This window comes from Passer montanus, unplaced genomic scaffold (assembly GCF_014805655.1).
Source record: "Passer montanus isolate IOZ18808 unplaced genomic scaffold, ASM1480565v1 scaffold5, whole genome shotgun sequence".
In the NCBI taxonomy this organism is placed as follows: domain Eukaryota; kingdom Metazoa; phylum Chordata; class Aves; order Passeriformes; family Passeridae; genus Passer; species Passer montanus.
The window spans coordinates 5341416-5369331 of NW_024369929.1; the positions used below are offsets into that span (position 1 = coordinate 5341416).

General features: G+C 37.5%; 4 protein-coding genes across 12 annotated transcripts in view; 2 read left to right on the forward strand and 2 right to left on the reverse strand.

Annotated features, from left to right (window-relative positions):
- DNAAF4 (dynein axonemal assembly factor 4) overlaps window positions 1-7311 on the forward strand; it is a 33956-nt gene extending 26645 nt beyond the window's left edge. Inside the window, exons 12-13 of the mRNA XM_039723071.1 lie at window positions 2941-3012; window positions 7250-7311. Of these exons, the coding sequence (XP_039579005.1) occupies window positions 2941-2972 (32 nt within the window). The 3' untranslated portion in view covers window positions 2973-3012; window positions 7250-7311. The remainder of the gene's footprint in view (window positions 1-2940; window positions 3013-7249) is intronic.
- On the forward strand, window positions 1-24971 carry CCPG1 (cell cycle progression 1). 8 transcript variants are annotated; one of them, XM_039723061.1, is made up of 12 exons: window positions 1-18; window positions 2941-3012; window positions 7250-7364; window positions 7841-7920; window positions 8124-8331; window positions 9313-9408; window positions 12348-12602; window positions 13004-13015; window positions 15588-15709; window positions 16742-18153; window positions 19299-19384; window positions 24233-24971. In XM_039723061.1, the coding sequence occupies exons 2-12, from the start codon at window positions 2953-2955 to the stop codon at window positions 24364-24366; spliced, it is 2580 nt and encodes an 859-aa protein (XP_039578995.1). In that variant the 5' UTR covers window positions 1-18; window positions 2941-2952; the 3' UTR covers window positions 24367-24971. The 8 variants fall into 8 exon arrangements, with proteins under 8 accessions (XP_039578995.1, XP_039579000.1, XP_039578998.1 ...); XM_039723066.1 differs by lacking the exon at window positions 1-18 and having other exon boundaries at window positions 24228-24971; XM_039723064.1 differs by lacking the exons at window positions 1-18; window positions 24233-24971 and adding an exon at window positions 23144-23412.
- PIGB (phosphatidylinositol glycan anchor biosynthesis class B) lies at window positions 20031-23161 on the reverse strand. Its single transcript, XM_039723076.1, has 4 exons — window positions 23011-23161; window positions 21993-22203; window positions 21058-21238; window positions 20031-20511 (listed from the first exon to the last, which is right to left on the reverse strand). Exons 1-4 carry the CDS (start codon window positions 23087-23089, stop codon window positions 20380-20382), a joined length of 603 nt encoding a protein of 200 aa, XP_039579010.1. The 5' UTR covers window positions 23090-23161; the 3' UTR covers window positions 20031-20379.
- On the reverse strand, window positions 24369-27904 carry LOC120508960 (GPI mannosyltransferase 3-like). Of its 2 annotated transcripts, none has more exons than XM_039723075.1 (7): window positions 27617-27904; window positions 27398-27530; window positions 27062-27179; window positions 26353-26457; window positions 26062-26192; window positions 25346-25486; window positions 24369-24499 (listed from the first exon to the last, which is right to left on the reverse strand). In XM_039723075.1, exons 1-7 carry the CDS (start codon window positions 27696-27698, stop codon window positions 24481-24483), a joined length of 729 nt encoding a protein of 242 aa, XP_039579009.1. In that variant the 5' UTR covers window positions 27699-27904; the 3' UTR covers window positions 24369-24480. The 2 variants fall into 2 exon arrangements, with proteins under 2 accessions (XP_039579009.1, XP_039579008.1); XM_039723074.1 differs by lacking the exon at window positions 24369-24499 and adding an exon at window positions 24878-24956.
- Between the last annotated feature and the right edge of the window lie 12 nt (window positions 27905-27916).

The following is a 27916-nucleotide window of genomic DNA, read 5'->3' on the forward strand; positions in this document are numbered from 1 at the left end:
TAGGACCACTGTACCTAGGTAATTTTTTTTTTATTAAAGCTTGTAGGTCTTTTTGATCTATTAGATGTAACTGGGTAATAAAGTGCTTTGATTTTGGTAACTGTTTTACAGGTGTATGTTTACTGAATGTACCTGTAGGAATACATTTACCCTAGAGATGCCCTTCAGTCTGATGCCAAGCTATCTATCTATTGTAATTTTGCTAAATTTAGCAGTTCTAACTATATAGTGTTCTTTTGATTATTATTTTTCTTAATATTAAAATATTTAATATTTTAAAATATTAATTAATATACTAATATAACTGATTATTATTTTTAAAAAACTCCATTATTTTTCTTAATATTAAAATATTTAATATTTTTAAATATTAATTAATATACTAATATAAAAATATTTTCTATTTTGGTGGTTTGACACCTGTATGCAGGTAAAAATGCACTATTAGTGTACTATTGCACTAATATAGCATATATTAGTTATATAGATATTATAGTATATAATATATATTACATATAGTATATATTGGTTATATATGTATTATACTATATATTAGTATATACACTATTGGTGTAGTATTCTGGTTGAATAACTTCTAACTCAAGACCATTTATCAAAACAAACAAGCAATAGGAAATGATGATTGTCTGCTCGTTTCTGTTTGTTTATTTAATCTATTTTGATGATGTCAGTACCCAGGGAGGTCCTGAATCTTTTGTTTGGGGTGGGAAGACAGGTGGAGCCCAAAGCCATGGTTGTATGTTCAGAACAGAAGATGCCTTTGGGTTTCTGCAGTTACCTGTCAGTGTGTTTTTGGCAGGAGAGGGAGAGCAGGATGTTGTTTCTGTCGTGCTCACCAGGCCCAGGGTGAAATGCTGAGTTAGCTGGAGGAACAGAGATGTTGCAATGTCCAGCACAGAATCTGCTGTGACAATTTGGGATTTCAGAATCTGTCGATGCACTGGTGTCAAACTGTGCTGGTACCCTGAAGTTGTCTTAAGAATTCACTTCAGATTTTGCAGGGCAGCCAGGGATATTTCTGCCAGGTGATGAATTCTGATGCTGGGAGTTCCCTTCCTGTGAGAAGAATGCTGCTGCTGCTGCCTGGTCAAATTTAGAGTAATTAATGACAGCAAGCAGATGTCGTTGTCACATGTTAGCTCTAGAACTTAGGCTTTGCCATTTGGGTTTCTGTTATTTTGATGATTGAAGAAGTATGATTTAAAAATAAATCACAATTGAAAAAAAAAAAATTGATCCTTGTGTACAGTGTGATTTAAAAAAACCTAAACAACTCAAACCAAAATAGATTTCTTCCCACCCCCTCCCAGCCTGACATTGCCTGGTTGAGATTCCAGGAAAAGCACTAATGAAGGAAGAAAAATTTCTACAGGAAAATGACAACCATATTCAAAGTAGGGCTTTATAAAAACCCATAAATTCAGTTTCTCTCTAAGTTTCATACCGAAGTTGATTGTTAGTGAATATTTGTGCTTAAACTGTTGTTGTGATTGCCACCATTGCTTTTTTTTTATTTACAAAGGAACTCTAAATATGTTAGTAGAAGTTGATGAGAAAATAGTTTTATCTTAGAAAAAATACAGTAACTACCATAATGCAGAGATATGAGACACATCTTTACTGTGTTTTGTGAAACCTAAATGGAATTGGAGGTTTTATATTTTGTTATGCCAATTTCTAGCCACACTGGTATACTTAGATGTTCTCATTCAAAGTTTTGTGTATAATTTCTGTGTTGAGAAACCAGGAGTGAAGACAGGATTGATAATAAAGTAGAGAGCAAATAAATTTAAACACATAGATGCTTTCTTTCCTCTGTGTTCTTGCTGGAATTAACTCAGAGTGGGAAATAAAGCAGGTGTCTCAAATTCTGTGATAAAAGCTTTATTGAGCATGATTTCATTGGCTGTTTTATTATGTTGACGCATAATATAACAGGCAATTGATTGGAAATTGTTCCATTTTGGGAATATTTTTCCCACCAAGATAAATCCATATAGTAAATTTTATATAAAAACTCAATATTTTTTTTTCAAGGAACAAGGAATGTTTTAAACTTTTTTATAAAGTCTTTTTGCTAGTTAAGGACTTGAAAAATTGACCTGAATATGGTGTTAATGAATGCTCTGTATTCCTGGTAAATTCCTGTTAAAAACGAGAAAAGATACACAGGCAGCTGCAGCTGGACAGTTCTCTTCTGAAAGTGGTTACCAGTCATCTGGTAATATTATTTAAAAAAGAAAACTTATGCTTTGGGTTATTTTTGTTCTGTTTTTGTAGTTGCCAGGTACTCTCAATTTTCCTCAGAATCAGTGTATTGGAGAGTACTTGAAAGGAGTGAAAGAAACAGGAAACATTGTTTTTGCCCAGGAGTTGAGGAAAATTAGTTCCAAAAGATCCCAATCTGATTCTTCTCAAAAAAAGACTCACAGTGTTTTTCTTGAATAAACTGTAGTTTCTGTGCATGTAGCAAAGCAGAAATTATTTAATGTCTTAAAATTTGTGGAAAGCATAATTGTTTAACTTTAATTATTAATTTATTGACTAGCTTTATGTGTGTGTGTGTCTAGCCTAACAGCTTTTTGGCTGGCTGAAAGTATGTGCTTAGCAAAGCTATATTTGCTCCAAGTATAATGAAGGTAGTCTAGCCTAAGAGCTTTTTGGCTGGCTGAAAGAAGTATGTGCTTAGCAAAGCTATATTTGCTCCAAGTATAATGAAGGTAGTAGGAAATAAGTACAAAAGAATATATTTTTTTTCCTCAACTTTTATTCTGTTTTTTTCTCAATTCCAGAATAACATTTTTTGTGTTAATGTATTCTTCTGTAACATCATGATTTCCATTCTTCTGTTTATTTTTTTTTTCAATAGAGCAGTGAAATTGTGTCTTGCATATTAAAAGAGTCTACTTTTACCTGCAGTGTGCTTTGAAAATGTCCGAAAATTCCAGTGACAGTGATTCCTCGTGCGGCTGGACTGTCATCAATCACGAGGTACCCAGTTTCACATTGCTAAAGTTCTGTCACTTTAAGGCTATCTATATGCAGTAAAATAATATTTCAGCCTAATTCTTGTTTTGTGTGGATCTTGCATACCAACAGAGAATATAGAAGAGCAATTTAGAAGTAAATCAGGAAACTACTATTTAAAAAAATGTATACCTTTACTGTAGTTGATCTAAATTTTGATATTTAAATGAATTTCTTTCTGTGCAAAGGTTTTACTTTGAAGAACTGGTAGAATTTTGGTGGCATGCATTCTTCTGTTCCACCCTGCCTGAAAATGTTAGCATTCTATGTAACTTGTCCGTTGTTGCTAATATATTTTTGTCCTCCTGATAAGTCTTTACCATCACCAAAACAAAGAAAGCTGGGAATATGGACAGGAAAAATATCTTGTGGAGAAGGGAGTGATTCCATGATTTCCCCAGGTTTTTTCTACCACTAAGGTATCTGATCCCAATTTCAGCAGTGGCTGTTCAGGAGCAGCCCTCTGTCCTTACATAGTCTCCCTTATAGAAAATTAGAACAGGGACAGGTGTATATTCCACCACTGTCATCGCATTCTTCTGTTCCACCCAGCCTGAAAACATTAACCTTCTATGTAACTTGTCTGTTGTTGCTAATGTATTTTTTGTTCTGATAAATCTTTACCCTCACCAAAACAAAGAAAGCTGGGAATATAGGCAGAAAAAATATCTTGTGCAGAAGGGAATGATTCCATGATTTCCCCAAGTTTTTTCTACCACTAAGGTATCTGATCCTAATTTCAGCAGTGGCTGTTCAGGAACAGCCCTCTGTCCTTACATAGTCTCCCATATAGAAAATTAGAATAGGGACAGGTGTATATTCCACCACTGTCATGGGACAGGTGTCTGGCTCTGATGTTGGTTTCAAAGTTTGCATTGTGTGGATGAAATCAGTGCTGTCAGTGGAGTCTGGAGAGCAGGAGTCTCATGGTAAGGTCAGCCCTTAGGTTTGATCAAATGACTGCACTGACTGTGCTGGTTGACATGGTGCCCTCAACACCAGCTCAGGTGCAGACACATGAATGCAAATAAGAAGAGTGTTTTGTCTTCCCTTGCCACAGTGGACAAGGCAGGCCTGGGTTGCTCAGAACCTCTGAGAAGCCCTTCCTGGTAGTGTGGGCATCCAATATCCTTTCCTCATTTGGTCCTGAGGATTTCTGTATCTCTGCAGATCTTGGCTGATGTGAGTGTAGAATGGATGGGTTGGTTTGCTTGTTTGGTTTGGTTCTTATGTATTTAGCATTGTCTTGTAAATTGAGCCAGAATCCTCAGGACAGTGAGTGTAGGATGGGTGGGTTGGTTTGCTTGTTTGGTTTGGTTCTTATGTATTTAGCATTGTCTTGTAAACTTGTAAAAAAGGAGGCCATTGAGCCAGAATTCTCAGGACAGATGGGTTGACAGTTTTCCTGGAATGACACTTAGATATTGCCTGCCTCAGAAAAAAATTCACGGACCAGTACTTGAGATGTTTCATTCAGAGGAGGAAAGTAGGAAAAAATGGTTGAAGATCATGCATAGTGTTCATCTGTTCTTCATTGCACACTCCCCTGTTTTGCAGATTATAATGAAACTTGGAACCAAGTTATTACATACAAACTTGTGATTGCACTCATGTTTGGACAGTTCCGTGTCACAAGTGATACAGTTTGAAGTTTATAAATATTGGGTCATGCTTTCATTTGTGTTGGCAGCAAAGTGGTATTTAAGAGATGGTTAAAACTTCTTTTCCTTGTTTTGGGCTGAATGACAGGTTGGGAATCTTGTCACCAAAACAAACAGAAAACTCATGCACTTCATTCCTCAAGGCCATGTGGGCTACAAGAGTGTAACAGGCTGCTGGACTCACAGAGTTCAGATAAAAGTAAAAGGATTTAGAGGTTGAGTTCAGCAGTTGAGTTATTCAGCTGTGAAGTTCATGCTTTCTTTTCATTCTTGGGATGGTTATTTTACACTGTAACTGCAAATGAATTATGCAGTCTAAATAAGTTAACATAACACAAGATTGTAGGATGGCTGGGATTTGTCTAGTCAAAGCAGAACAGATTCCTGTGACACAGAGGTTTTGTGTTCCCAGTTACTCATCCCTGATTCAGTGAAATAAAAATGGGGCAACACTGGTGTTTGAGAGCTGCCATTATTAGCTTTCTTCTGGTAGGACAGCTTTGAATCTGAGAAAGCAGAATGGATGGGATGGCCAGGTACCCTTCACACGGCTGTTACCTTGGGAGGGGAGATGTGAACTTCTGTATGCTGCAGTGAATTGATTTGGATATTTAGGACAGGTAGAACTGTGGGTTAGTTTGGAGTACTGAAGTATGATTTTCTCACATACTATTGTGACCTGTATTGCTGATGACACAGTGGAATCTGTTTGTGGGCAGGTTTTGCAGTGAGCTGAGGGGCAGGAGGTGGCTGTTGTCCAGGCTGTGGCTGCAGGGAGCTGGCAGCTGTGTGTGCTGCACTGAGTGTGGGCTTTGGACAGAGAAGCAGTGCTCTGCATTGCTGGACTACTCCTGAGAAAGGACTTGCTAATTTTGTGTAGGAGGGTAGGGAGGTGACAATATCTTTTCTTGACCTCTTTGCTATTGCTGAGATGGAAGAGTGATGAAGGTCCAGCATTAGATGAAATGGATCATGCATTCCCACCTGTGTGTTTTTAAGAAAAGGATGGCTTACCATGTACTCAGTTACCCATTATCTTGGGTTTTTAGCTAAAATTGTAATCTGTTTTAAGCAATATTCCTGATGTTTTTCTTTTTGTGGAGCCTGGGCAAACTGAAATGTTGTTGTTCTTCTTATTCACAATTTCAGCAATGAATGCAGTGGTTCTGTCACACCAGAGAACAATTATCATATAATAAACCTGTATACCTGTCTATAAAACCCAACCAACCCACAAATAACTTCATATTTTCTTTCCTGAGATTTCACTCAAATTATAGTAAATATGAGAGGTGAATTTCTGCAAAGCACATAAAATCAAAGTTGTGATACTTTTGTAGTCAAAAAGAAAAAAGATACAAAGTGTTTAAAAAAAGAGAAAATATACACAGTGTTTAACAGTTTACCAAAGCAGTTAGTTTTTGAAGCCTTTTAAAAAGAAATGTAACTTTGTAACATGATTATAGAATGTATCTTATGCAATTATTTTTGAGGTATCTAAGCTTCCTGAAGTACAGGCTCTGTAACAACAAAAGCATACATGTTTGCTTGAGTCCTGAAATGAGACATCCAGGGAAACTGATCTGGAAGTATTGCTGCTACTGTAATTTCACACCTGCTGTTGCAAAAATAACTATCTCTGTTTACAAAAACAGCTCAACTTATTTATGGATCAGAGTGACTTAGTGTTTTTGCAGTTATGTTTTGCATGTTTGTAGTCAGCTGATAGCCTTACTGGTGTCTCATCAGTACTTTTAAACAAAAATTACAATATAAAGGTTAAATATTTGGAATTGTCAAGCATATTGCTTGACTTTAGTACCTTGCAGTCTCCTGGTGTTTTTTATTTGCAGTTCCTGTTGGGCTCTGGTGTTGTTGCTGCCTGGCAGCTGACTAGTAACAAAGGCTCCTTTCTGGATTAAAGACAGAAATCCAATATAGAGTTTGTATAAATATTTGTTTTTGAGGTGTCAGAGGTGTACTATATAAGCAGCCTTTCAAAATGTCTCACGGGAATTGAGATGGAGTAAAGTTATACATCGTTTTTCCTGGTAGTAGTATTTATTGAAGCTCATGCTGATATGCTTGAAAGTTCTATTTTTGGGAAGGCATGTGTATTTGAATACAATAGATGGACCTGGGAGCCAGAATTAGATCCTGTATTCAAAACCTCCTCTGTTTCTCTAAATTCCATTTAATAAACAGGTCTAACAAAGATAATAAAAATAGTTATTTAAAATACTCAGTGTAGTTGTTAATTAATGCCTAAATTGCTGTAATTTTTCCCTCTTAGAATTGTCCTCATCTTACTTTTTTTAACCTTGCTCTTGAGTATTACACACTAATACTTGTTTCACTGTAGTCGATTAGTTGGTATTTCACTTGCTTTTCTTTGCTCAGAGTTGTCTTCAGTTTTAAAGGCCCAATTTTTCTGTTTCTGTTTTTATTACTAATATTCTGTTTTCTTTGTAACCCTTTCTTCCTACTTACTATTGGAAACCCCAGTAATAGTAATATCCATTTAAACTCTTCTCCTTCAGGGTTCTGACATAGAGACAGTGACCTCAGAAAATGGAAGCACGAATGACAATCATGAGTTTGTTTCAGAAGAATATGTTTCTTTGCAAGAAGAGGAGCAGGCAATTGATGTGCAAGGTAAGATATTAAAAGAGGAGCAGTTTCATGAAATAGATCAATATTTGTTGTAGCATTGGCACAAAATTAGTATTTTCAATATATTTTAATGTGCTTTGTGAACCTCTGTCAAGGTATTTGCTTCACCAATGTTATGGAAAATATTCAGTCATCGACTTTATAAAAGTATTTTTTCCTGAAATATGTGAAATTAGTAGAATGTCTTTCATTTTGTCCATACTTCAGATTTATAGAATAATGTGCACTGGTGTTGCTGTAAGATAGTTTATAGAAGTGTTATTGCTAAAAGAAGTATTCCCTAGTAATGTCATAGTTCAAATAAGAATAATTTGGAAGGAACCATCAATGCTTGTACTCCTAAAAAATGACACTGTGACACTCTATTTTAATATTATATAGGTGTGGGCATGATTTATGGTTGCTGCTTTTAATCCCATGTTTATTTCCTTGCTTATTTCCTCTTTTTATTCTTATAGCTCAGTGCAGCAATGATGAAGAGATCCCAGCAGTAGATAATACTCTATCTGGTTTTGAGGAAACTCAGACAGTTCCAGAGGTAAATTACATTACAGACTATATTATTCAGAAGCTTCTCTAAGCCCCTTCTGTCAATGGCAAGAAATGTTTTGAAGGTATTAAAATAAAGACACAAATTTTTCCTTTCCTGAAGTTCCAACAATATTTGGTTATTTGTTTGTTTGTTTTAATTACTTCATGTTTTTTGTGTCTGAATAATTCTCACACTGTCCCTTTCCCTAGGGAAATAAAGAAAAAGTTCCTGATGATGTGTCCTGCATTGGAACTATTAGTGATGATTCTGACATCGTTACACTTGAAGCTCCAAAACCAGAAGAAACTCAGAGTCAGGAGGAAGCTCCAGCTGATGGTGAAGAAGCTCAGAGTTCAGAGGACTTTAACATGGGCTCCTCCTCTAGCAGTCAATATGCATTTTCCCATGTAGAAACTGGTAAGAGTAATACAGTCCTAAGCAACTGTGTGCAAAAATGTCAGCAGAAAAAAAAACAGTCTTTGGTTAGGGAGCCCACTTTTTGTGGAGAGAGGAAAAAAATAATGGTTTTGTTGAGTACATATCCAAGTATTTGCAGTCTCTAGAAAAACTCTAGGTGCGCTCTGCAATTTTGTCTAAATGTGTGTCTGCAATCTTTTTATTTTAAAGCAATCTCTCTCATTAAGTGTTCACTGTTTTAAATGGAAAGTTAATTTGAGGCATATCTTGGAGAATTAAAATTACTTTTAGTTCACAGAATAACTGTAGGTTTTCTCTTGGCAATATTTTGGGCTTTATATAGAATTGGCATAAATGACTAGCAAGTGGGAGAGGATTTTTGGTGCCATGAGGACTAAGCAGTATCACTACAAAAGCTTTGTCATAGCTATGTAGTGTATATTTATGTATTTAAGATACTGCCAGTGTTTGGCTGAAATAAGCAGTGCATTATAATCAGGAGGAAGGGGATGAATGTTTGTCCAATGAAGAACCACAAAATAACCCCAAGAAATCCAAACCAAAGACTTCCTGTTTTGTTGCTGTTCTCTAGTCTTCTTCTATAATTCTTTTTGACTGCTTGTATGTAATCTCTTCTGTTCTTTCTTCTCTATGACACCTTTGCATTGCTGATTTTTGTCTTTCAACTTAAGTTTATTATACAAGCAGGATTTTACCTAAAATACTGTTTTATCTTAGAGTAGGATACAGTATCATTAAATGTTCATGTATCTGCATAGTGTCCACTGGAAAAAGAAAGTGACAGCTTAGCATCTAATTATAATCAGTGAAGATTTGTAACAAAGCTGTCACTTTCTTTAAGTCTTCTGGGGAATCTGACTTAATTTTTACGTTAAGATTTAGTTGACTTTGTTTTTTTCTTCTAGGGATGAGTTCTAAAAGTGTCCTTTTTTTTTCTCCCTGTGTTTTTGTACACAAAAGTCAGTTGGCTGGAGAAGCTGTGGAAGATTCCTGGTTGTGTAAGGGGATGGGGAAATGAGGTGAAAGAGCATGTATCTCGCAGTCTTCCTTTTCAAGGTGGTGTGATTAAATTTGATCAGCTTGTGCAAAGCTGATTGCTTAAGACTTGCATGGAGTGTTCTTACAATTTTTGATAGCAAGCTGACTTGATCTTGTAGTCATATTCTAGACAGATGCTGAAAGCCAATCCTCACTGAAGAACTTGGCCAAGCTCTCGGTGTCTTATGTGCTTCTTTAAAAAGATGTTAACCTTGCATGTAGGTTTGGAGCAGACATCAGTAAGGTTTGTAATACATTTGAATGTGTATGCTTGATTGTTTCAATGGATAGTTCTTGTTGGATTCCAAGCCTATATGTGACTGGCAAAAATAATTTTTTGCTTCTAACATAAGCTATTTTCAGCATGGCCTTTAGTGCTGTGCATTCAATTGATCAAGTACTGCAGAAAATGTCAGGAGTACTTTTCCAAGTATTTTAACTGCTGAAGTTTTAGAGGTGACAAAAAGTGGCAACAGGAATCTTTGCCATCCACTTCCTGTTGAGTGTTCTTTTGTGTTTCAAAAGGATGAGCCTCAGATTCTTCCTAATGTAGATACTAAAGCATTCTACAAGGATTTTCTGCCACTTCTTTTTGCATACCAATTCCTGTTTAGGCTGTCTTCACCATGTAAACAAGAAATGTTTTAATATTGCTTCATGAATGAAGTTCAGCCAGCAGAAGTACCCATATGCTACAGTGTCTGTGCAGCAGTGTCAACTTACTTAATCTGAATTCTGGTAAAGATCTGACACTTCAAAATCACAGTAGAAACTAGAATTTTGGACTGCTATTGTGGTCACACTTTGTTTCATTTGTAGTCCTTTCCATCCTGATACTGTTAGAGCACAGCTTTGTACTGAATTCTTACAGCAGCTGTAAGGCAGTATCGTTCTTGCCTGAAAGTGTAATTGCTGTTGACAACTTGGCAGTAAGTGCTTATGAATGGCTCTAAGTATCTTACAGCATTTTTCTTTCTGATTGTCTTTTTTTTTTTCTCCTTTCCTATTCTTTGCTGTGTATCAAAGAGTTTTCCCATTTGGCTAGAAGCAGCTTGTTCCTTAACCACTTTCGTATTCGTGTGTGTAAGCTTCTTTGGTTGTTGAAAAACCCTAAAAAACCCCACAGATGAGCAAGAAAAATAAGTTTGTCCTGTATATTTCTCTATAATGTCTGACCTCTGCATTCTAGGAATGCATTCTGAATGTTTGTTTTCCAGGATTGGGAAGTAGGCATCTGCTTAAATGACTGGGTCTAAAATGGTGTCCTTCTCTACTAAGCTATTTAAATTCATTTAAGTGTCTGCATGTCCGAGTCACTGTTTAAATGATCTGTCTGTATTGCAGAGTCTGCTTGGTTTGACTGATTTACTAAAATGGAGCTTTTTATTAAGGGAGGAAGTTGTCTTTCATAATCTGTCGTGTTTCTTGTCCATGGACTTAGAAGTGTTCCAGATACTAATTGATAATCTTTCCTGGGCTTGATGCAATCACTTCTTTCAAGTTGTAATTTATTTTAAGTGAAGAATCTTAAGTGGTAGTGCATTTTACAGATAGTAGCTAGCACTGCCTGGTATTCTTGTCTGTTCAGTGGTGTGTGCATGGCTTTGCTCAAACAAATGATTTTTCAGTTGTGAACTGTTCAAGGACGGCCTTTCTATATTTGTATTTTTACATTCTGAGTAATGATGTCTGATAAGAGAATGAACAACCATATTTCTAGGAGGGGCATTAGTATTGTGGGACTGGGAGCAGCAAAATTAGTGTCCAAGCAGGAACACTTTGTCGTGGCTAGAGACTTCACTGATCCCATTGAAATTATTCCAGACATGGGAATTAGGTACAGAATATAGACACTTGAAAGCTAGTTTTCCACCCTACTACTGCTTCCCCTTGATGTTTACCTTGCACTTGAAAAAAGCTTTTAAAGGAGGGAGATTAAATAGTAATTACTTATATACTGGATTATATAAATCTATTTACAGTATATGCAGCAAACATTTGTACAAATGGGAACAAGCAATTGCAGCTCTGTTGTTTTTTCCTGGTTAGAATATGTGGCTTTTGGGCCATTAGAACATGAACGTACAAATGGTATAATAAATATAATTTTGCAAAAATTCTGTAAAAGGTATTTTTTTAAGGTTAGAATTTATTTTTATCTCAAATCTTGTCCCATTTACCAAAACTTCAGTCAGGTAATAGAAGAGTGTTGGGAAAGAACAAACAGAAAAGCACTTGAGTGGATTTTTTCCTGTGCAGTAGTGGTTGAAAATGGCTTTTTTGGAAGGCGGGTAAAGATGTTAACAGATAGTATATGGTAGATATTAAAAGTAATCAAAATTGCATATTTAAATAAATTTATATCTTGATTTTGAATATTTCTAACATCTACATTAATGGAACTGTAATGGAATTTTTTCTGCAGTTGCATGCAGCTCACAGAATGAAATTTTTTGTGGGTATGTGACAAAACCATGTCTATCTTCTAGGAGGCCTTCTTATAGCAAGTCTTTCATTATGTATTGCTCTTTCATTATTAAGTATTTCAGTTTTAATAGCTGCTAGAGAAGGAAAACTAAATTCTTTGTCTTTCTACTTCACAAGAATTTGCAGGGGCAGTACATGTAGATGCTTTAGGAGGCAGGACTGACTGAAACACTTCGTAATGAGTGAATGATAAGGTATGGGGATGTGCCATGCAGCTTTTTAGTGGTGATTTCTTGATTCTCTATTATTTAGTTTAAAAAATATTAAATTTTAGCTTAGGAGAGCACACATCCGTTGCATAATTTCCAGCACAAACTTTATCATTAGGATTTTAATTTTGTTTTGTTAATGTTCTCAAAGCTAAACGCCAAATCTATTTTGCGTAAATACACGGATCGATCTTAATCCTCAGTTTGCTCTTTACCACAGAACTTATTGCATTTTAACCTCGGCCGTATGTTGCTTTTCAGTTTTCCCCTCTCAGGCCGGCCCCGAGGAGTCCAGCAGCGATGAGAGCAGCAGGCAGAGCAGCCCGGCCGTGCGCAAGCGGCGCCCGCGGAAGCGCGGCGTGTCCGGCGGGGAGCCCGAGGGAGCGGCCCCGGCCGAGCCCCAGGCGGAGCCGCCCCGGGACGAGCAGCCCCAGCGCCCCTTCAGCAGCGGCCTCAACAGATGCATCATCCTGGCGCTGGTGATCGCCATCAGCATGGGCTTCGGACACTTCTACGGTGAGTTCAGGGAAGGCAGAGTGCACAGAGTGCACATCTTGTGTGGCAAATGCTGTTTTGTTGTGACTGCGATGTTTTTTCTTGTTCTCTGTTAGCAACCTAAACCTAAATATAAGAGAAAGCAACTGCAGCTGTAGTGGTAATCCAGGGAGATCTTCAGCGGTGCAACTGTTTGTAATATACACTACTTCGTACAGTAATGGGGTAAATAGTGATTTTTCCTGAGTAGCTGTAGCTTTATATGAAAAGATGCCTTTCTAAAAAGACACATGATTCAGTTGGAGACAGGGATATAATTCTCTTTGGATTTGGTGTTGACTTATTGTTAGGGATTTCAATTTTGGCACTTCTTTTGAGATTTGTATTAATTTTCACTTGATCCCAATTTTTTTTATTCCTAGGTAAACCTGAAGGTAAGAGCCTTGAGTCATGTACTGTGAATGCTGTGCTTGCTCTCAGACTTACTTTTTAAACCATGTGCGTGTGTATGTGTACACACACATCCACATATGTGTGCATACTTACATTGTGAAAATAAAACATTAAATCAAGTCTCAGGAATTGCTGATGTGTGTGGGATTATAGGAGCAACTAATCCGATCATACAAACACATTTTATGTAGTAGTAACTGGTGTGAAAACTGCTTGGTGAGCATTGGCATGCTAGAGGCATAGAGGAGCACAGTGGCCACACCAGTCTGTGATAGTGCTTGTGGGAGGAGCTTGAGATTTCAGTTGTTAATCACTTCACTGTGTTTAGTTTGGTGTTAATGATACACACTATATTTTTAAAGAACTTGGAGATCTGTGGATGAAAAATACACTTTGAACATGGACTTGAGGGTAATGCATTTTTTAAGGAATTCACTTGTTCATTCATTGAATCTGTACTTCTAAATAAAAATAGTCCTCATTGATGACAGTGATGGCAGCATTTTTCAGCAGAAGGAAGGCAACTGTGTGGCTTCAGTTTTTGTGTCTTCAGGTGAAAGTTCTTCATGGTTATGTGATAACTTATCTTTCTACCACTAGAAAGGAAATGAAGTTCTGCTTCCATCTTCCTGTTTTTAGTTTTTGATTTTTTTTTTCCCAACACAAACTTGCAGGGAGAATCCATCTCCCTAGAGGACTACTTTGTATTTTTGTGGCTCAGCTTGGAATGAATGTTTCCCACAGCACTCTTCTAATGTTAAGCTAATTGTCATGTAAGAGGATTGGAAAGTATAACTTTTTATGAAACTACCTTTCTTTTTTTGGATCAATATCAGGATAGTGTTTTCCTTTTAGCTAGAGCTCTAGGACCCCCTTAAGGCTTTCAGTGATGTAGAAAGCAACCAGATTAATTAGATTAATTAATAGATTTTAATCAACAACCTTATCAATATTAAACTGAATTAACTGGCTTTATGATGCTCTAGGAAGGAGAACTGAAAGACTTTTCAGGTAGCAGGTGAAGCTTAAATTAGATAGAAAGTCCTTGCCAGAAAAAATGTCCTATTATGGACATTCAGATATTTAATTTTTTTCTTTAACCAGAAACTGCAAGGGCGGGGGGCTATAGCAATAATGCTAGGGATTTGGATTGGTTACTTAAATAATCTGAAGGATACTGTGACTTAGAGTACCAGCTGGAAGCACAAACTAATTACTGAGGAATGGCACCTCAATATGTTCATTTTTAGTGTTGCTAAATGTAATTTTTTTTCTTACTGTACTTAAATTAGGATTTTTGATAAGGAGAGAAAGAGAGCTTTAAGTGTTTTTCTGTAATTTCTGTAGTTCTACCTAACATAAACCCTGTATGCTAAATGATGATTTTTCAGATGCAGGCTTTAGATTGTTAGGATTGATGGACTTGTCAAAAGTATCTTTAAAGGATAAATATTGAAACCAAATTTACTGTCAGTATATATAAATTCAGTTATGAAAGGATCTATGCTCCCAAGAAGTGTTTACTAGGACTCTGCAGACTTAAAATGATTGCTGTAAAAATGTTGCTTTCACTTAACTGAATTGAACTATTATAGTTCAACTTGGTTGAATATAAGTCTTTTCTTAAGGTCACACTTGACAATAGATAAAAAAGAAGAGAGCACAAAACATTCATCAGTGTAAGTGTACTTAGAGTATTTCTTCTGTTTAATAATACACCTCTCCCTGCCTTTAAATACAGAGCTAGAGATCTGATTATGGTGCATGGGTTTGGAAAGAAATACCTAAAAATTGCTGTTGCCTTCTTTAGAGTCAATTCAAGAGAATCGTAAAAGCAAATATATAAAAACTGCATCAGTGTTAGGATTTAGAGAACATGTGTTAGGTGAGGAAGTACTAGTCAAGAAGCTGTTCTTGACAAAAAAAAATTGGTGACTAGTACAGCAAAGATACTTTTTCTAAAAATGAGGGTGTCTCAGCCTTGGTCTGACAATTGAAAAACAGGACACTTGCTTACTCTGCAGCCTTTGCTTATGGATGAGAAGGACAAGACAGGGCCTGCAATACTTGCTGCTTTGTGAGCAGTCTGTAATAATGGTGTTTCTGCATGAAAATTTAAACACTGTGCTGATACCCTCTTATTAATGTAATTCAATTAACAGTCAAGGTTGTAGTTCTGAAGTGGATAATGCATGGACCAGTAGTCTCCCTTTTATCCTGGTTGACTTGCATGTTACTAAAAAACTTAGAGAGAGTCACAAATATTCTTTCCTGCATAACTTGTTAGTTTGGATCTAACTTATTTCTATGTAGTTATTTGTCCTTAATGAAAAAACAGTGTAGAAGCAAATTTTTGGGTCTGAGAAATGATTTATCATTGAAAGAAACCATTTTGCTACAGCTAAACAGTTACTGGTAAGGACAGGGCTGAAATGGCAAGGTAAGAATGCTTTTGGATTTGCAGAGAGAATGAAGATGATGTTTAGGTTCCTCTGTTCCTCTAACTGCTTACTCTAAGTCAGTCTATCAAAATAAACTTTTTTATCTTTGTAGGTACAGTGCAGGTCCAGAAACGGCAGCAGCTGGTGACAAAGACACGTGAAATAAAAGATCTGAAAGATGACCTTTACCAGTGCCAACAAGAGCAAGGAGATCAAGTGCACCACAAAGTGGGGGTAGGTGGTGTGAGCTTAGCTGGAAGTCATTGCATAATTCTGTCGTTATGTGTGTATTTTGCTCAAATTAAAATGAATTTCTCACACAAATCCATTAAATTTTTGTCTTTAGTAAGTTTTTCCAGAGAGCTTTCTCCTGAATTCTTGACAAATGTTTGTGTTGATTGAATTTGCTCTTGGAATGTGTTTAAATGTACTGGGTTTTATGTCTGTAGTCTAGGAGTTATCTGGACACAGAGACTGTTTCCCTGTGATACAGTGCCAGGTTGTCATTAATGAGGACAGCTGAAGTAGAAAATGCTTGTAAAAACATGTTGAACGTGCAGGTTTTGTGAATTTGCTTTCTAAATTATCAGTAGTTATTAATTTTTTAAATACTTAAGCCATACGCCTGATTTTTTACTGTTGCATCATCCAGAGAGAAGATTAGGGAGTGTTTTTTTTTTTTTTTTAGATTTTCTTTTATGTGTCTGTTAGCAGCATTTGTACATAATTCAGTATGTTCTAGAACTTGTCAGTGATGCCAGCAGACTGGGGAGCTCCTTTTGTGCTAGTATATAGTTATACAAACAGGTATTTTCAGATTTGGTTCAAAATCAGTTTGTGAATTTCTGCCCCAAAAGCTAAATGCTTTTGCTTCTGCTAGTTTTTTTGGTAATCTGTAAATTCAGCTGGCTGAACATAAATCAACATCAAAGATGCACATTTTGATTTCCTTTTAAGATATTAGCGTTCATGTATCAAACTGACTATTCTTTAGCTAGTTAAACCAATACAAGTGAGGGGTGATGACCTCTGGCTGGCTGAGAGAGTTTCTCACATGGTCTTTGTTGCCAAGAAAGTGTGTGATAAACAAACCCAAGTGAGATAAACAAACCACCTCTATTTTTGCATCTTGCTACACATGTTTCATTACATTCAAAATGACAAGTAAGCTCTGTTTGGGCTACCTTGGTTTTTCATATTTCTATTGTGAAATTGTAACAATTCTCATTGTAGTATGTCTGCTTGTTTTCTTTTTGTTTCTTTTAGTCACTCAAGGGAGATCTTGCCACATGTTTGACCTTTACTGAGGTGGAGAAGAAATCCTTTGATTCTCAAAAAAAAAGTCTTGCTGCAGAAAATCAGCACCTAAGAGAATCTCTAGAGAAAGAAGAAAAGGCTTTGGCCTCACTTCAGGAAGAATTAAGGAAGCTAAGACAACAAATCAGAAACTTAGAAGATAAAGGCAGTAGCACTGAATCTATTGTAATAGAAAATCAGAAACTAAGGGAGCATTTGGAAGAGGAAAAGCAAAGGAACAGCAATTTTCTCAGGCAAAAGGAAACGCTCTTTGCAGAGGCACAGATGCTCAGGCGAGAACTGGACAAAGAACGTCATGTTACAGAAGCTCTGAAAAAAGAACTAGAACAGTTAAGTTCTCGTCATGCACCTGACAGTGCTGCTGCTGATGATGATGAGACATTAAGAGAAAATCAAGAAATAGAAACTCTGCGAGGAAGACTGGCAGAACTAGAAAAGAAGCTAAACTTTGAGCAACAACGCTCTGACTTATGGGAGAAGCTGTATGTTGAAGCAAAAGACCAATCTGAAAAACAAGAAATTAATGAAAATGGACAAAAGAAAAGTGCTAAAGGGCAGAGTAAGAGTAGAAAGAAATCAAAGGAGACATTTTTTGGTTCAGTTAAAGAAACTTTTGATGCTATGAAAAATTCCACAAAAGAGTTTGTAAGACACCATAAAGAAAAGATTAAGCAGGCTAAAGAAGCAGTAAAAGAAAACTTGAAAAAATTCTCTGATTCTGTAAAGTCTACATTCAGACACTTCAAAGATACCACAAAAAACATCTTTGATGAAAAAGAGAAGTCATCAAGCGATAAAAGACATGAAGCAAACAAGAAAGCTCGAACTTTTTACCGAGACCATAACTCCTACGAGAATCTGAAGCACATGCATTACAGGGGACCTCACATGCCAAAAGAATCCAGAAATGGAAGGAAACATCATTTTACAACATTTGAAAAAGATTCAGATTCCCAGAAATGTCTCAATGATCATTTGTGTAATAGAAAACATCAGTTTGCCCTAAAGGGCTGCTCTGGTATTTTTGAATGTGCTCATCAAGAATTCATTAGTCTCTTTAACAGAGTTTCAGATCCCATCAGGGTGGATGAATTTAATCGGCTAATGAGAAAGTATTTACAGCAAGTTGTACATAACTTTCATCACTGGAGAGAACTAGAAAATTTCATCAATAAGTTTTTTCATAATGGATTGTTTATACATGACCAGATGCTGTTCACTGATTTTGTTAATGATGTCAAGGATTACCTGGAAGATATGAAGGAATACCAAAGTAATAATGAGAAGGTTTTTGAGGATTTGGACAAATATGTCTACAGATACTACTTCCATTATGATAATTCACCCCAGTATGGACCCAGGTTTGTTTCCCTCTTTCCTGTACTTGATAACACAAAGAAGTGTTCTTTATAAAGACAACCAATGTCCTTGTTGTAATGGATGGTCTTTGAGCAGGTACGTGTATTGTGTGTGTGTGTGTATACATATACACACACACATATGCTAGACTTTCTGAAGGACTTAGTGGAAATATTAGATTATGTTATATAAAGTGGATCAGTAGAAACTTTATATAAATTTTGTGTGTGTGTGTAGCACAATCTAATGTTTCTGCTGGGTTCTTTAGAAAACTGTCAGTAGGATTTCTTTAGACCAAACAGCTCTGATTTCCCATCTGATGGAATGAGGAACTGTCTTGCAGCTTCCTTTTTGTCCTTTGCTGAATGAGGTTTTTGAGTTTTAGGGTGTCTCTGAGTCCTGATCTGGCAGATACATTTCACTACTCTCCTGTAGATTGGTGTAATACTGGGTTATTCTGTATGCCCAGAGCAGAGCTCATCACACAGCAGGCTGCAGTTCAGATCCTGACCCTGACTAAGTTTTGTTCAGACTTTCTCACAATGGTCCCTAGTGTCTATTGTTTCCTACATTCCTTTCCTGGATCTAAAGGTGTTCTCATGGCTTTACAAATTTACACTTGTATTATTTATAATTTCATGTATTTTACTGCAGCTGCAAGTCTGAACTATTAACTACTTTGGGGTTACTAAGTATTATGTGAGGTAGCACTTTCTCCTATTGAAAGCTGAACTGTGAGGGTGATAGTCCTATTATCAGGTACCCAGTTAACATGGTTTTGGCAAACACAAAAGGTTTATGATTTTATTTATAGTCCATCTTCCTAATTTATTATCAAATGAACTTTATTTTTAAATTAAATATCTAATTTGTGAGAATTTCAGTTTGCAGAAAAACAATTCCAAATTCTTTTACTGATACTGTTACACAGAAGCTTGTAATACCACCTTCATTTTTATTTATAGAAAGCATTTCTTTTATATATACCATCTTACTGATGATTTAAAAATTTTTTTTCTTACAAGCTAAAGGACTACTTACTAATTTTGTTTTCAATGAACCTCAGCATGTTAAAAGCTGTACTTGAAAATGTAATTGTGTTACAAAATGCTTTTAGTAGTAATAAGCTTTTGTTTACTTCTTGCAGTCGACCTAAAAGACCTTTTACACAAAGTGAAAATTCCAGACATGAAAAACAAGCTCAGAAGTACCAACACCGTAATAAACGAGAAGGTAAATGGCATAAACATGGTCGCACTAATGGAAGACACATGGCAAATCTTGAAATAGAATTGGGGCAACTACCCTTTGATCCAAAATACTGAGTAATTTATTGTAAAAGTGAAGATTAAAATTCACATGCTCTCTGGAAACTAATTGTTTTTCAACAAAGCAGCAAAATGCAAGGGGTTTTTTTTCTGAATAATTTGATTTTTACACATTTTTGTTAACAGGCAGAAGTCAGGCTTTCTGATTTGCATATTCTGTACCGTTGCTTTAACTGTCCTTTGGAAGTAAAGATAGTTTGGGTGCCAGCAGTATTGTTGCAGAAACTAGGCATGCCATGACCTGTGTATGAAAAAATGCTTAATTGCATTCCATTAGTGTAGTTAAAGCTTGAGCCATGCATAATGTACCAACTACTAACTCCAATGTTTGATATACTAACTTCATCTCATCCTTCAAAAAATAGATCAACATTGTGGTAATGTATTTGTTAGTGTTCTGTAACCTTATATTTGCTTCCTGTCTTTGGGGGGGTTCAAGAGCCTGTTGAATTGTGAAGAATTTGCTGTGCTGCATTCTAATCAGCGTGCTGATTTAAACACTTGAAATGTCTTGCATATCTGCATATTGTAGAAGAAAAATAAAAGAGACATTGTGGGTAAAAGTCTTTATTTATAAAAAAACTCAGCATAGCTGTACAGTTCTATAAAAACAGTCCAGTCTTGTCTGTATTTTATTGCTTTAACATTCATATGGTAATTTTGGTCTTCCCAATGTTTTCTAGTGTTGTAAGGTAGGTCAGCAGCCCCATCCTGCCCTACTGCTACTGAAGCTGCCTTCAGGAGGAGGTTTATGTGTTTGCAGGCAGCCACTGGCTGCCTCATTCCCACTGACCCCCCCAGTTTCAGACTCACTGCTTTCTCCTTTCTGCAGTACCAGGTGTAAGCATAGCTACTGATATGCAAACCTGATCTCAATAGCTCTGAGGTCCAGCCTGATCTTCAGGGATAATTCATTTCAGTTTTTCTCCTGTAGATGGAGATGTGGCTTCCAACTCGTCCTTCAGGTACATGAGTATGAAACAGAGTGGCTGTTTTCTCATAGCCCCTTAAAGCTAGAAATGATGATATTTCCTGCAAATGAACACACATTAATTGCCACAGTAAGAAAACACAGCTGGGAGCCTAAGAATAGTGTTCCAAAGTCTCTTGACAACCATCAGTTCAGTTGTCCCTGGGAAGCTTTATCCTTTATTTTAGGAAAGTCTGCTAGAAAAAAAAGTACTTATCCTGTTTGATCCTGTCTGGGGCAGATATGGACTTCATTAAAGATTTGAGGGGTTAAAAGGTACTGTGACTGCAGGTGTTTTTAGTTTTCATTGTTGCTTACTTAAAAGTGCAGTTTCTGGGAACAGATGGTACATTTGTTTTAACATGGATTGAGAAGAATTCCATAAAACATTACTTTGCACAGAGGAGAGGGCATACATGAACATTAAATATATAGCAGTGGAATGATATCAATGATCTTGTCATGGGCTAGAGGGGTCAATTTTAATATAAGCTATGTTTTAAAAAGTTGTGAACAACAATTTTCAAAAATTTAAACTATAACTCTTCCCTAATTTATCTTGTAGCTTGTGCTCAGAAGTAATTTGTTTCATCTTGCAGTTACCATACCTGTTCTAGCACATTGAAGAGGATCAAGTGACTGGGTAATAATGTGTCATTGTAGAACTCCCTATTCAGCCAGCCAAGTGGGTTAGAGTAGAACACATCTGCTTCATCAACGTAGCTCGCGTTGCCACTTAGGTCTGGGGGACACTGAAGGAATCTCATTTTTAGAGGACAGTGAACATGACTAGGGAGAAAAACAAAAACATATTTCATGATAAACTGATAAGAATCAGAGATTTGAAATGACTCATCACTTCAAAAGACAACCTCAGTCAAAACAAAAAATCAATTAATTTTTTTTCCTCAGAGTAGTATTTTCCTCCCTTCAATACTTCATATGAAAGCAAAGTAGAGCAAGCAGACTCAGCTCCAAACTGCTGGGACTGTGTTGTTAGCAGTTAACAGAAAATACATTTATCTTAATAAAAATACCATTTGCACAACAGCAGTTTCTTAAAAAGGTACTTTTCCATATCAGCTTCAGTATTTATATCTGCTTTAACATTTTGTTTACTTACCAGGATCTACTGAAAACCTTTTGCAATGACCTAAATCACTGTTGTAATGACATTTCTTTACTGCCTAGCAGCAGAAGTAAAATTAATACATTTTGATTGTAACAATTAGTGTTTAATTTTGCTAAAAATGTTATCATAATGAAGAAGTGTGACATACTTAGTGAAGTCATTAGACTTACTGCATATCCTCATACAAAGCTATTTCACAAAAATGAGTAAAGCTTAGATGCTGAATTTTATTCTGTGCTATAAGCATTTGGCTTATGTCCCCTATTCACTCTGTATTAACTGTATGAAAAATCAAAACTCCTCCTGTATGCATTTATATATCTCAATTTATTAAGGCTTGGAAAAAAGAAATCTTGATTTCTGATTAAGAGTTTGGATTTTAATGTAGTGCACTGCTGACACTTTTAATACCTGTAAAATGGGGTAGAGTGGCACGGCATCAGGATGAAGACAAAAGCTTGGGACTGCTGAGAGTGATTGCAGAGCTGCTGGATGTGACTCATAACATCCAGAGTGCCCCGCTGGTGAACCAAGCCTGTGTACAGGGCTGGCACTAAATTGGATAACAGCAGGAAACTTGCTGCAGTTCTCTTCCATGCTTTCAGGTATCTCAAAGAATATCCTATAGAAACATTTGAGTAAGTTTGGGAGATAAACAATTCACACATTTTTGAAAGTGCCCTAATACAGTGGCAAAACATTACTCAGCCAGTAACAATACTTTGCTTTGAGATACTTTATACTACAGTGTTGAGTCTTTACTCATTGAAAGGAAATTCAAATGCTTTGAATTTCAAATGTTTTGCTCTATTAATTCTTGGATTTAACAGAGTAAATCTTAAGCCCACGCCTGTCTCCTGAAATACAATTTCAAAACCAGTGCTTTGTCTCTTTAAATTTAATTTCTTGTAGTGCAGAACAGTCCATTCAGTAGTTTGGCTGAATGGTATATGGCAACTTACTGATGTGTTCTGATTCATGCACGTCCACATAGAGCCAGAATAAATGGCAACTACATCTGCAAGGCTGTGCTATTCTTTTTCTCCAAACTGCTGAAAACTACAGAATTCCTTTACTGTTATTAAATTTTGAGCTTCTGGCCTTGGAAAAGCATACTCCTTCATTTTTTTCCCATCTCCAATCACTGCCCCTTTGCCCTACTTTGCTTGAAGGAGCTAATAATGGGAAAAGGCACACAATTGTCATGTTTTTGTAGGAATACTTTTATCCGTGCTAAGGATTCTTTATCTGTGCTACAGTTACTTGCTCTCCCTCATCCTTTTTCTTTCTCTTTTTAACTAGCTGTAAGAAAAGGCTACGCTAATTCTAAGAATCATTTATCAAATACCTACATTGACCATTAACAGTCTCTCTTTGGGTAAAAATTATATCCAGGTAAGGTTGCAAGACATTTGAAACCAATGCTTACCACAAAAAATCATGCAGAATGGCAGTACTGGATAGATGAACCTGAATTCCTTATGGCTCAGTGTGCTGTAATAAAACATACAGTAATACAGCAAGAAAGTTAAATGCAGTTCTATTGACAAAATGTGTTTTAGGGCACAGAGGACTGGAAGAGGACGTGCATGTATTAAGAAGCTTTTGGTATTGAAGCAGTGAAGTAAAAATCCAAACTGTCACTTTTGAAGAACATAATAAGTACATTCAAATTAAGACTCTTCGGTCAGTTTAAACCAAGCACTGTTAAAAATTCCTGGCTACTACAGTTAAGTGGTCTGATTCTTTGACAACTGATGTAACTTAGCCAGTACTTCACCAATCTGTTTTCTGTAATAAGACACAATAAATAGTGTGGATGAAAAGTTAAGATTCAAGTGCCCATTTGTGTCTAGCAAATTAACAGTCACCCCTGCTAATACAAAAATACACAATTTCCCATGACAATTTTTGGGCATTTTTGGGGATTACTGTAACTCTCGTGTCTTGGGAATCAACAGGATTCTTACAAAACTAAAGAAGGCAAAAAAGTCCTAAAGCCAATAAAGCTACTTTCAGTTTTGAGTTGGAAAGAAGAAATTGCTTTTCTGGTCTTGCTACTGTTTTGTTGTAATCTATTACTATGATAGTATAAAAGTATTTATTGCTTAGTATTTATTTACTTGCTCTATTTTTTAATGTCTGAAAGTCTCTCTCATGTTTAATCTACAGTTAATTCTGATGCTTTAGAAAAAACTTACCTTTTCTTATACTTCTGAGCTTACAGTGAGAAATACAGCCTTATGGTAGTTAAGAGCTGTGTATAAACTTGTGAATGGAGTAAGTTTTAGAGGTATAAGAATCTCTCATCTTACTGGGGATATAGTAAAGCACCAAATGAAATGATATTTTCATTAATAGGCATCTAGTGAACTCAGTTTTCTAACTAGTTCTGTTTTTGTTTAAACACCTGCTGGGTGATTGAGTGTTGGTTTTGAGATTTTTTAAAATTTCATTTCATAATGAATTATATTATTCTTTAAAGGTCTAATCCATTCTAAAGATATGTGTTTGTGACAATACAAAAAACAGTATTACACATAATTCTAGAACCAGTTTTATAACTGATTGCATTTCTTGGAGTGTTTGAACAGTTTCAAGTTTTCTATCACTTAACTGAATACTACGCTGCTTTGTTCTGGACAGGACAGGAGCTTTGCAAAGAACACAACCAGTGAGAGGCAGCAGTTCCACTCAGGAGATTACCTGTACACCAGCAGTGTCCAGATCAGTGCCAGCAGAAGGATGCGGTACCGCCTGGGTGCCAGCGCACAGCCGTGAATAAAGAACGGCAGGTGGGGACCCAGGACAACTGGGAGTCCCTGGGTCAGGTACCAGTGCCAAGGGTGGGAGCCATAAAATGTTCCCAAATTCTGCAGCACATTGAATTTCAAGAAGTTCAGCTGAACCAGTACCCACTGGGAGATAAGGAAGAGTTAAACACAAATCCACAGTCAGACCCAACAGCTACATTGAATGACACAGTCATCATATAATACATTTTCACTCCTATTTTAGCTTGGGTTTTTTTTTTTTTTACTAAGACTCAGCATGGACTTCCTATATTTAGCAATTAATCACAGAAGTGTGTAAGTTTGTAGATAACTATTGAGGACTGAGCATACTGATTTTATGTAACAGTCCATCATTTGAAATACCTGAGAAGTCATTGTTCAAGGGTTTGTAGCTTAGGATATATTTAGAGATCAGAGGCCATACACTGTCACGGAAACAAGAGAAGTCAGAGAAATCTGAAATATCCATCAATGCTAAAATACTAAACCCCAACCTTCTTCTTATAAGTCAAGTTTAAAACAGCTTACCTCACCAAAAAACACACGGTCAATTATTAAAGAGGTTCCTACTGTGACCAATCTGCAAAAATGGAAAGTTTGTTGCACTGATATTGCCTGAATTACTTTTGTATCTTCTCCAGCCGTCAAAACTCTGATTCCTAGTATTTTTGAGATTATCCATACTCATGGCCACTTGCCATCACCTGGTATCCTTGGCACAATCCCAGACTAACCTTGAATGCTGCTCCTGTCTCACCATCATGAAATCTTTCCTGGTGCTTTTTTGCAGCATGTACAACAGTTTAAAGGAAACATGCCCCTTCCTTAAACTTTTGCCAAAGGACTCTATTTATTCTCTTTTTTATTTACATGATATCAGGTTTTTTGGCTTGTCTGCCTTTGCAGTGATAAAACCAATCTTTAGATGTAGCTGTGCACAGTCCCAGTTTAAACTGAGAAAGAACTTACCCAACTGGAATGCACTTGTGTAGGATAAGGTCTGCTTTCCTCTGTTCTTGCAAAAAATGGCTGAAGACCAAAGGCATCCACGGGATAACAGCAGTGGGACGAATAACAATGGCAAGTGCAACCAAAGCTAAATACTTCCAACTAGAAGGAAGAAACATAAAGAACCCAGCAGCTTATCAAAAAGTCTGGTCAATTCTTTGCCAGACAGTGACATTTCAACAACTGTCATCTCTCTGGCCAAAAGTTTTTCATACTGCAGGTAACTTTGACTCTCTGAGTGCAGATACTCTCTCTTGCTTAGAAGGCTGCAACTCTAGAATTGCTTTGTTACAATGGAGTTGCTAACTACAGGTACCTACTTTAAAATAGCGAGTGATAAAGAAATTTGTGACCACAAATTCACCTATATCTGACTCCAAAAAGCTTTTGTTGTGTTTTCCCAAGTTACTGTATATTCCAGTGTTTTAAAGTTTAAAATAAAAGCTTCCCATAAAGTCACACTTTGCAAAAGGAAAGAGGGGAATAGCTAATTTTACATCCAGCTATAACATAGTCTTAAAAAAGTATTTAGAGGAAATACTAGAGTTTTCATTCCATGAGACAGAACTCTTGCTAAGGCTTTGGAAAAGAAAAAAGTTAGCATTTTAAACAATATCAGTGGATTGGTGTCATCCCAAACCAAAAATTATCAGTACTGTTTGGAGGAAGTTTCTCACCTGTTCCCCATCTTGGAGCCTTTTATTGGATAGTAGGAAAGAGCAAAAATGGTAAGAATAGTCTCCATGGTGTTTGTTAGAGTTCTGGTACAGGAATACCATGTAAACCAGGAACAGAGTTGGCAGAAGAACTGAAAATAATTATGAACACATTAAAACAAGTTCACCTAAATGAAGGTGGTAATTCTTCAAGATGTGACATAGAATTTTGCACTTATTTACACTCACTTATCTTACAATGCAAAACCAGTGCTTATTAACATGCAAAATTTTTTAAAGACTGTGACTCACCACGAACTTTGCTGTTTCTGAATTTTCAAGGTGTTGCACTAATGAGTAAAGCTTCACATCAGCAAAAGCAGCCAGCACTGCCTGTGCAAGCCTAGGGACCCAGATCTGTGTAAGCAGAGAGAAAATTGTACTTGCAACAAAACAAGTTAAATTCCAAGTTTTAGGAGAGGACTGAATTAGTGAATGACTGTTCAAGTATGCAAATAGTGAATTGGTGAGTACTCTCTATAGCTTTTTATGATTTTAAAAATTAAATAGTAAGGGCCTTGGGTAAGGATAGTACTTCTGCCAAAACAGAGACTATCTGAACTTCAACTGAAAGTGTTCAGAGATGGAAAGTAGAATTATCTGTCTCCAACAGAAATCAAAAGGGGCTGTTGTTAGTCCTTGTGGGTTGAGTGCAAATATACATTGCTAAACACTTTGGAATACTGTGCAATTATGATGTAGTGGCAAACACAATCAGTGTGAAAATCCAAGAGATTGATGGAGACCTCTGCACTTGCAGGCATCAGTGTTATGAATGGAAATCTGTTAATGAGTTCTGCCCCCATGGGAAGTCAGTGGGATCTCTGTGCTCACACATCCCAAATTGCCAGACTCAAGGCTTAGCATTTTACTTGGACAATGATAAAAATACTCTGTGTTTAAATACAATACTTTAGAATTGAATTTTAGTAGCAGATGCACATTTTTTGACTATACTCACCAGCAGCTGAACGTTATCCTTAGCCAGCAGCTGTAATGCTTTGTACATGCTTGCAAAGATCAGTGGGTATGAGTAGCCCCTTAAGCTACTTGTCCATTCCCAAGTCAGGTAACCATAATTATGAATATTAAGGACAGATCACGACCAACTGAAAGGAAAAGTTTCACCCGAGCCATCCGGCTCGAGGCCTTCTGTCCCTTGGGCCAGAGCGGTGGGGTGTTTGTTGCTGTCAAGCCAACACCCGACAGCCGGGGAGAGCCGTGCCCGAGCGCTCACCGCCCGCGGCTCCGCGGGGAGCGCTGAGGGGGCGCGGGGGCCGCGGCAGGCCAAGGATATTTGAAGACCATGCGATGGGCCACCTCCAGCGACTGCCAGTACTCGTCCGGGACGAAGCTGGTCTGGACGAGGAAGCAATTGAGCGTCCGCAGCGCCAGGGCGAGCACCAGCAGCGACGCGGGCGCGGCCGCACCTGCGGGGGCGAGGCTGGTCCGTCACGGGCCCCTCGGGGGCCGCCCCCCAGCCCTGCCCCTCCCCGCCCGGCCCGGCCCCGCTTACCGGCGCCTCGCTGCGCGGCCGCCGCCCCGGCCGAGCTGTACAGCACCGACCGCCGCTTGCGGAGCCGCACCGCCTCCGGCATCCGCGCCCGCAGCTCCCCGGCCGCCTCCCCCGCCGGGGCATGCGCGGCCGCGGGAGGCGGGACAGCGCCGGTACTTCCGTCCGCTGCCTGCAGCCAGCGGGAAGCCGGGGCTCTGCCGCGTCCCGCGTTCAGGTGAGGGCGCCGAGGCCGCAGCCGAGCCGGGGCCGCGCCGCAGTGCGCGCCCGCCCGCCCCACGCGTGTCCGCGGCACGCTCCCGG

What these genes read in the sequence shown, in the direction of transcription:
- CCPG1 (XM_039723061.1), top strand. Translation starts at nt 2,953, where the DNA reads ATGTCCGAAAATTCCAGTGACAGTGATTCCTCGTGCGGCTGGACTGTC. An exon ending in GGACTGTCATCAATCACGAG is followed by an intron (nt 3,013 to 7,249) that starts GTACCCAGTTTC and finishes CTTCTCCTTCAG; the next exon opens with GGTTCTGACATAGAGACAGT. An exon ending in AAGTGCACCACAAAGTGGGG is followed by an intron (nt 15,710 to 16,741) that starts GTAGGTGGTGTG and finishes TGTTTCTTTTAG; the next exon opens with TCACTCAAGGGAGATCTTGC.
- PIGB (XM_039723076.1), bottom strand. Translation starts at nt 23,089, where the DNA reads ATGTTTTATTACAGCACACTGAGCCATAAGGAATTCAGGTTCATCTAT. An exon ending in ATTCTGCATGATTTTTTGTG is followed by an intron (nt 22,204 to 23,010) that starts GTAAGCATTGGT and finishes ATGTTTCTATAG; the next exon opens with GATATTCTTTGAGATACCTG. An exon ending in TCTTCAATGTGCTAGAACAG is followed by an intron (nt 20,512 to 21,057) that starts GTATGGTAACTG and finishes GTTCATTTGCAG; the next exon opens with GAAATATCATCATTTCTAGC.
- LOC120508960 (XM_039723074.1), bottom strand. Translation starts at nt 27,698, where the DNA reads ATGCCGGAGGCGGTGCGGCTCCGCAAGCGGCGGTCGGTGCTGTACAGC. An exon ending in GGCCGCGCAGCGAGGCGCCG is followed by an intron (nt 27,531 to 27,616) that starts GTAAGCGGGGCC and finishes TCGCCCCCGCAG; the next exon opens with GTGCGGCCGCGCCCGCGTCG. An exon ending in CAGAAACAGCAAAGTTCGTG is followed by an intron (nt 26,193 to 26,352) that starts GTGAGTCACAGT and finishes AATTATTTTCAG; the next exon opens with TTCTTCTGCCAACTCTGTTC.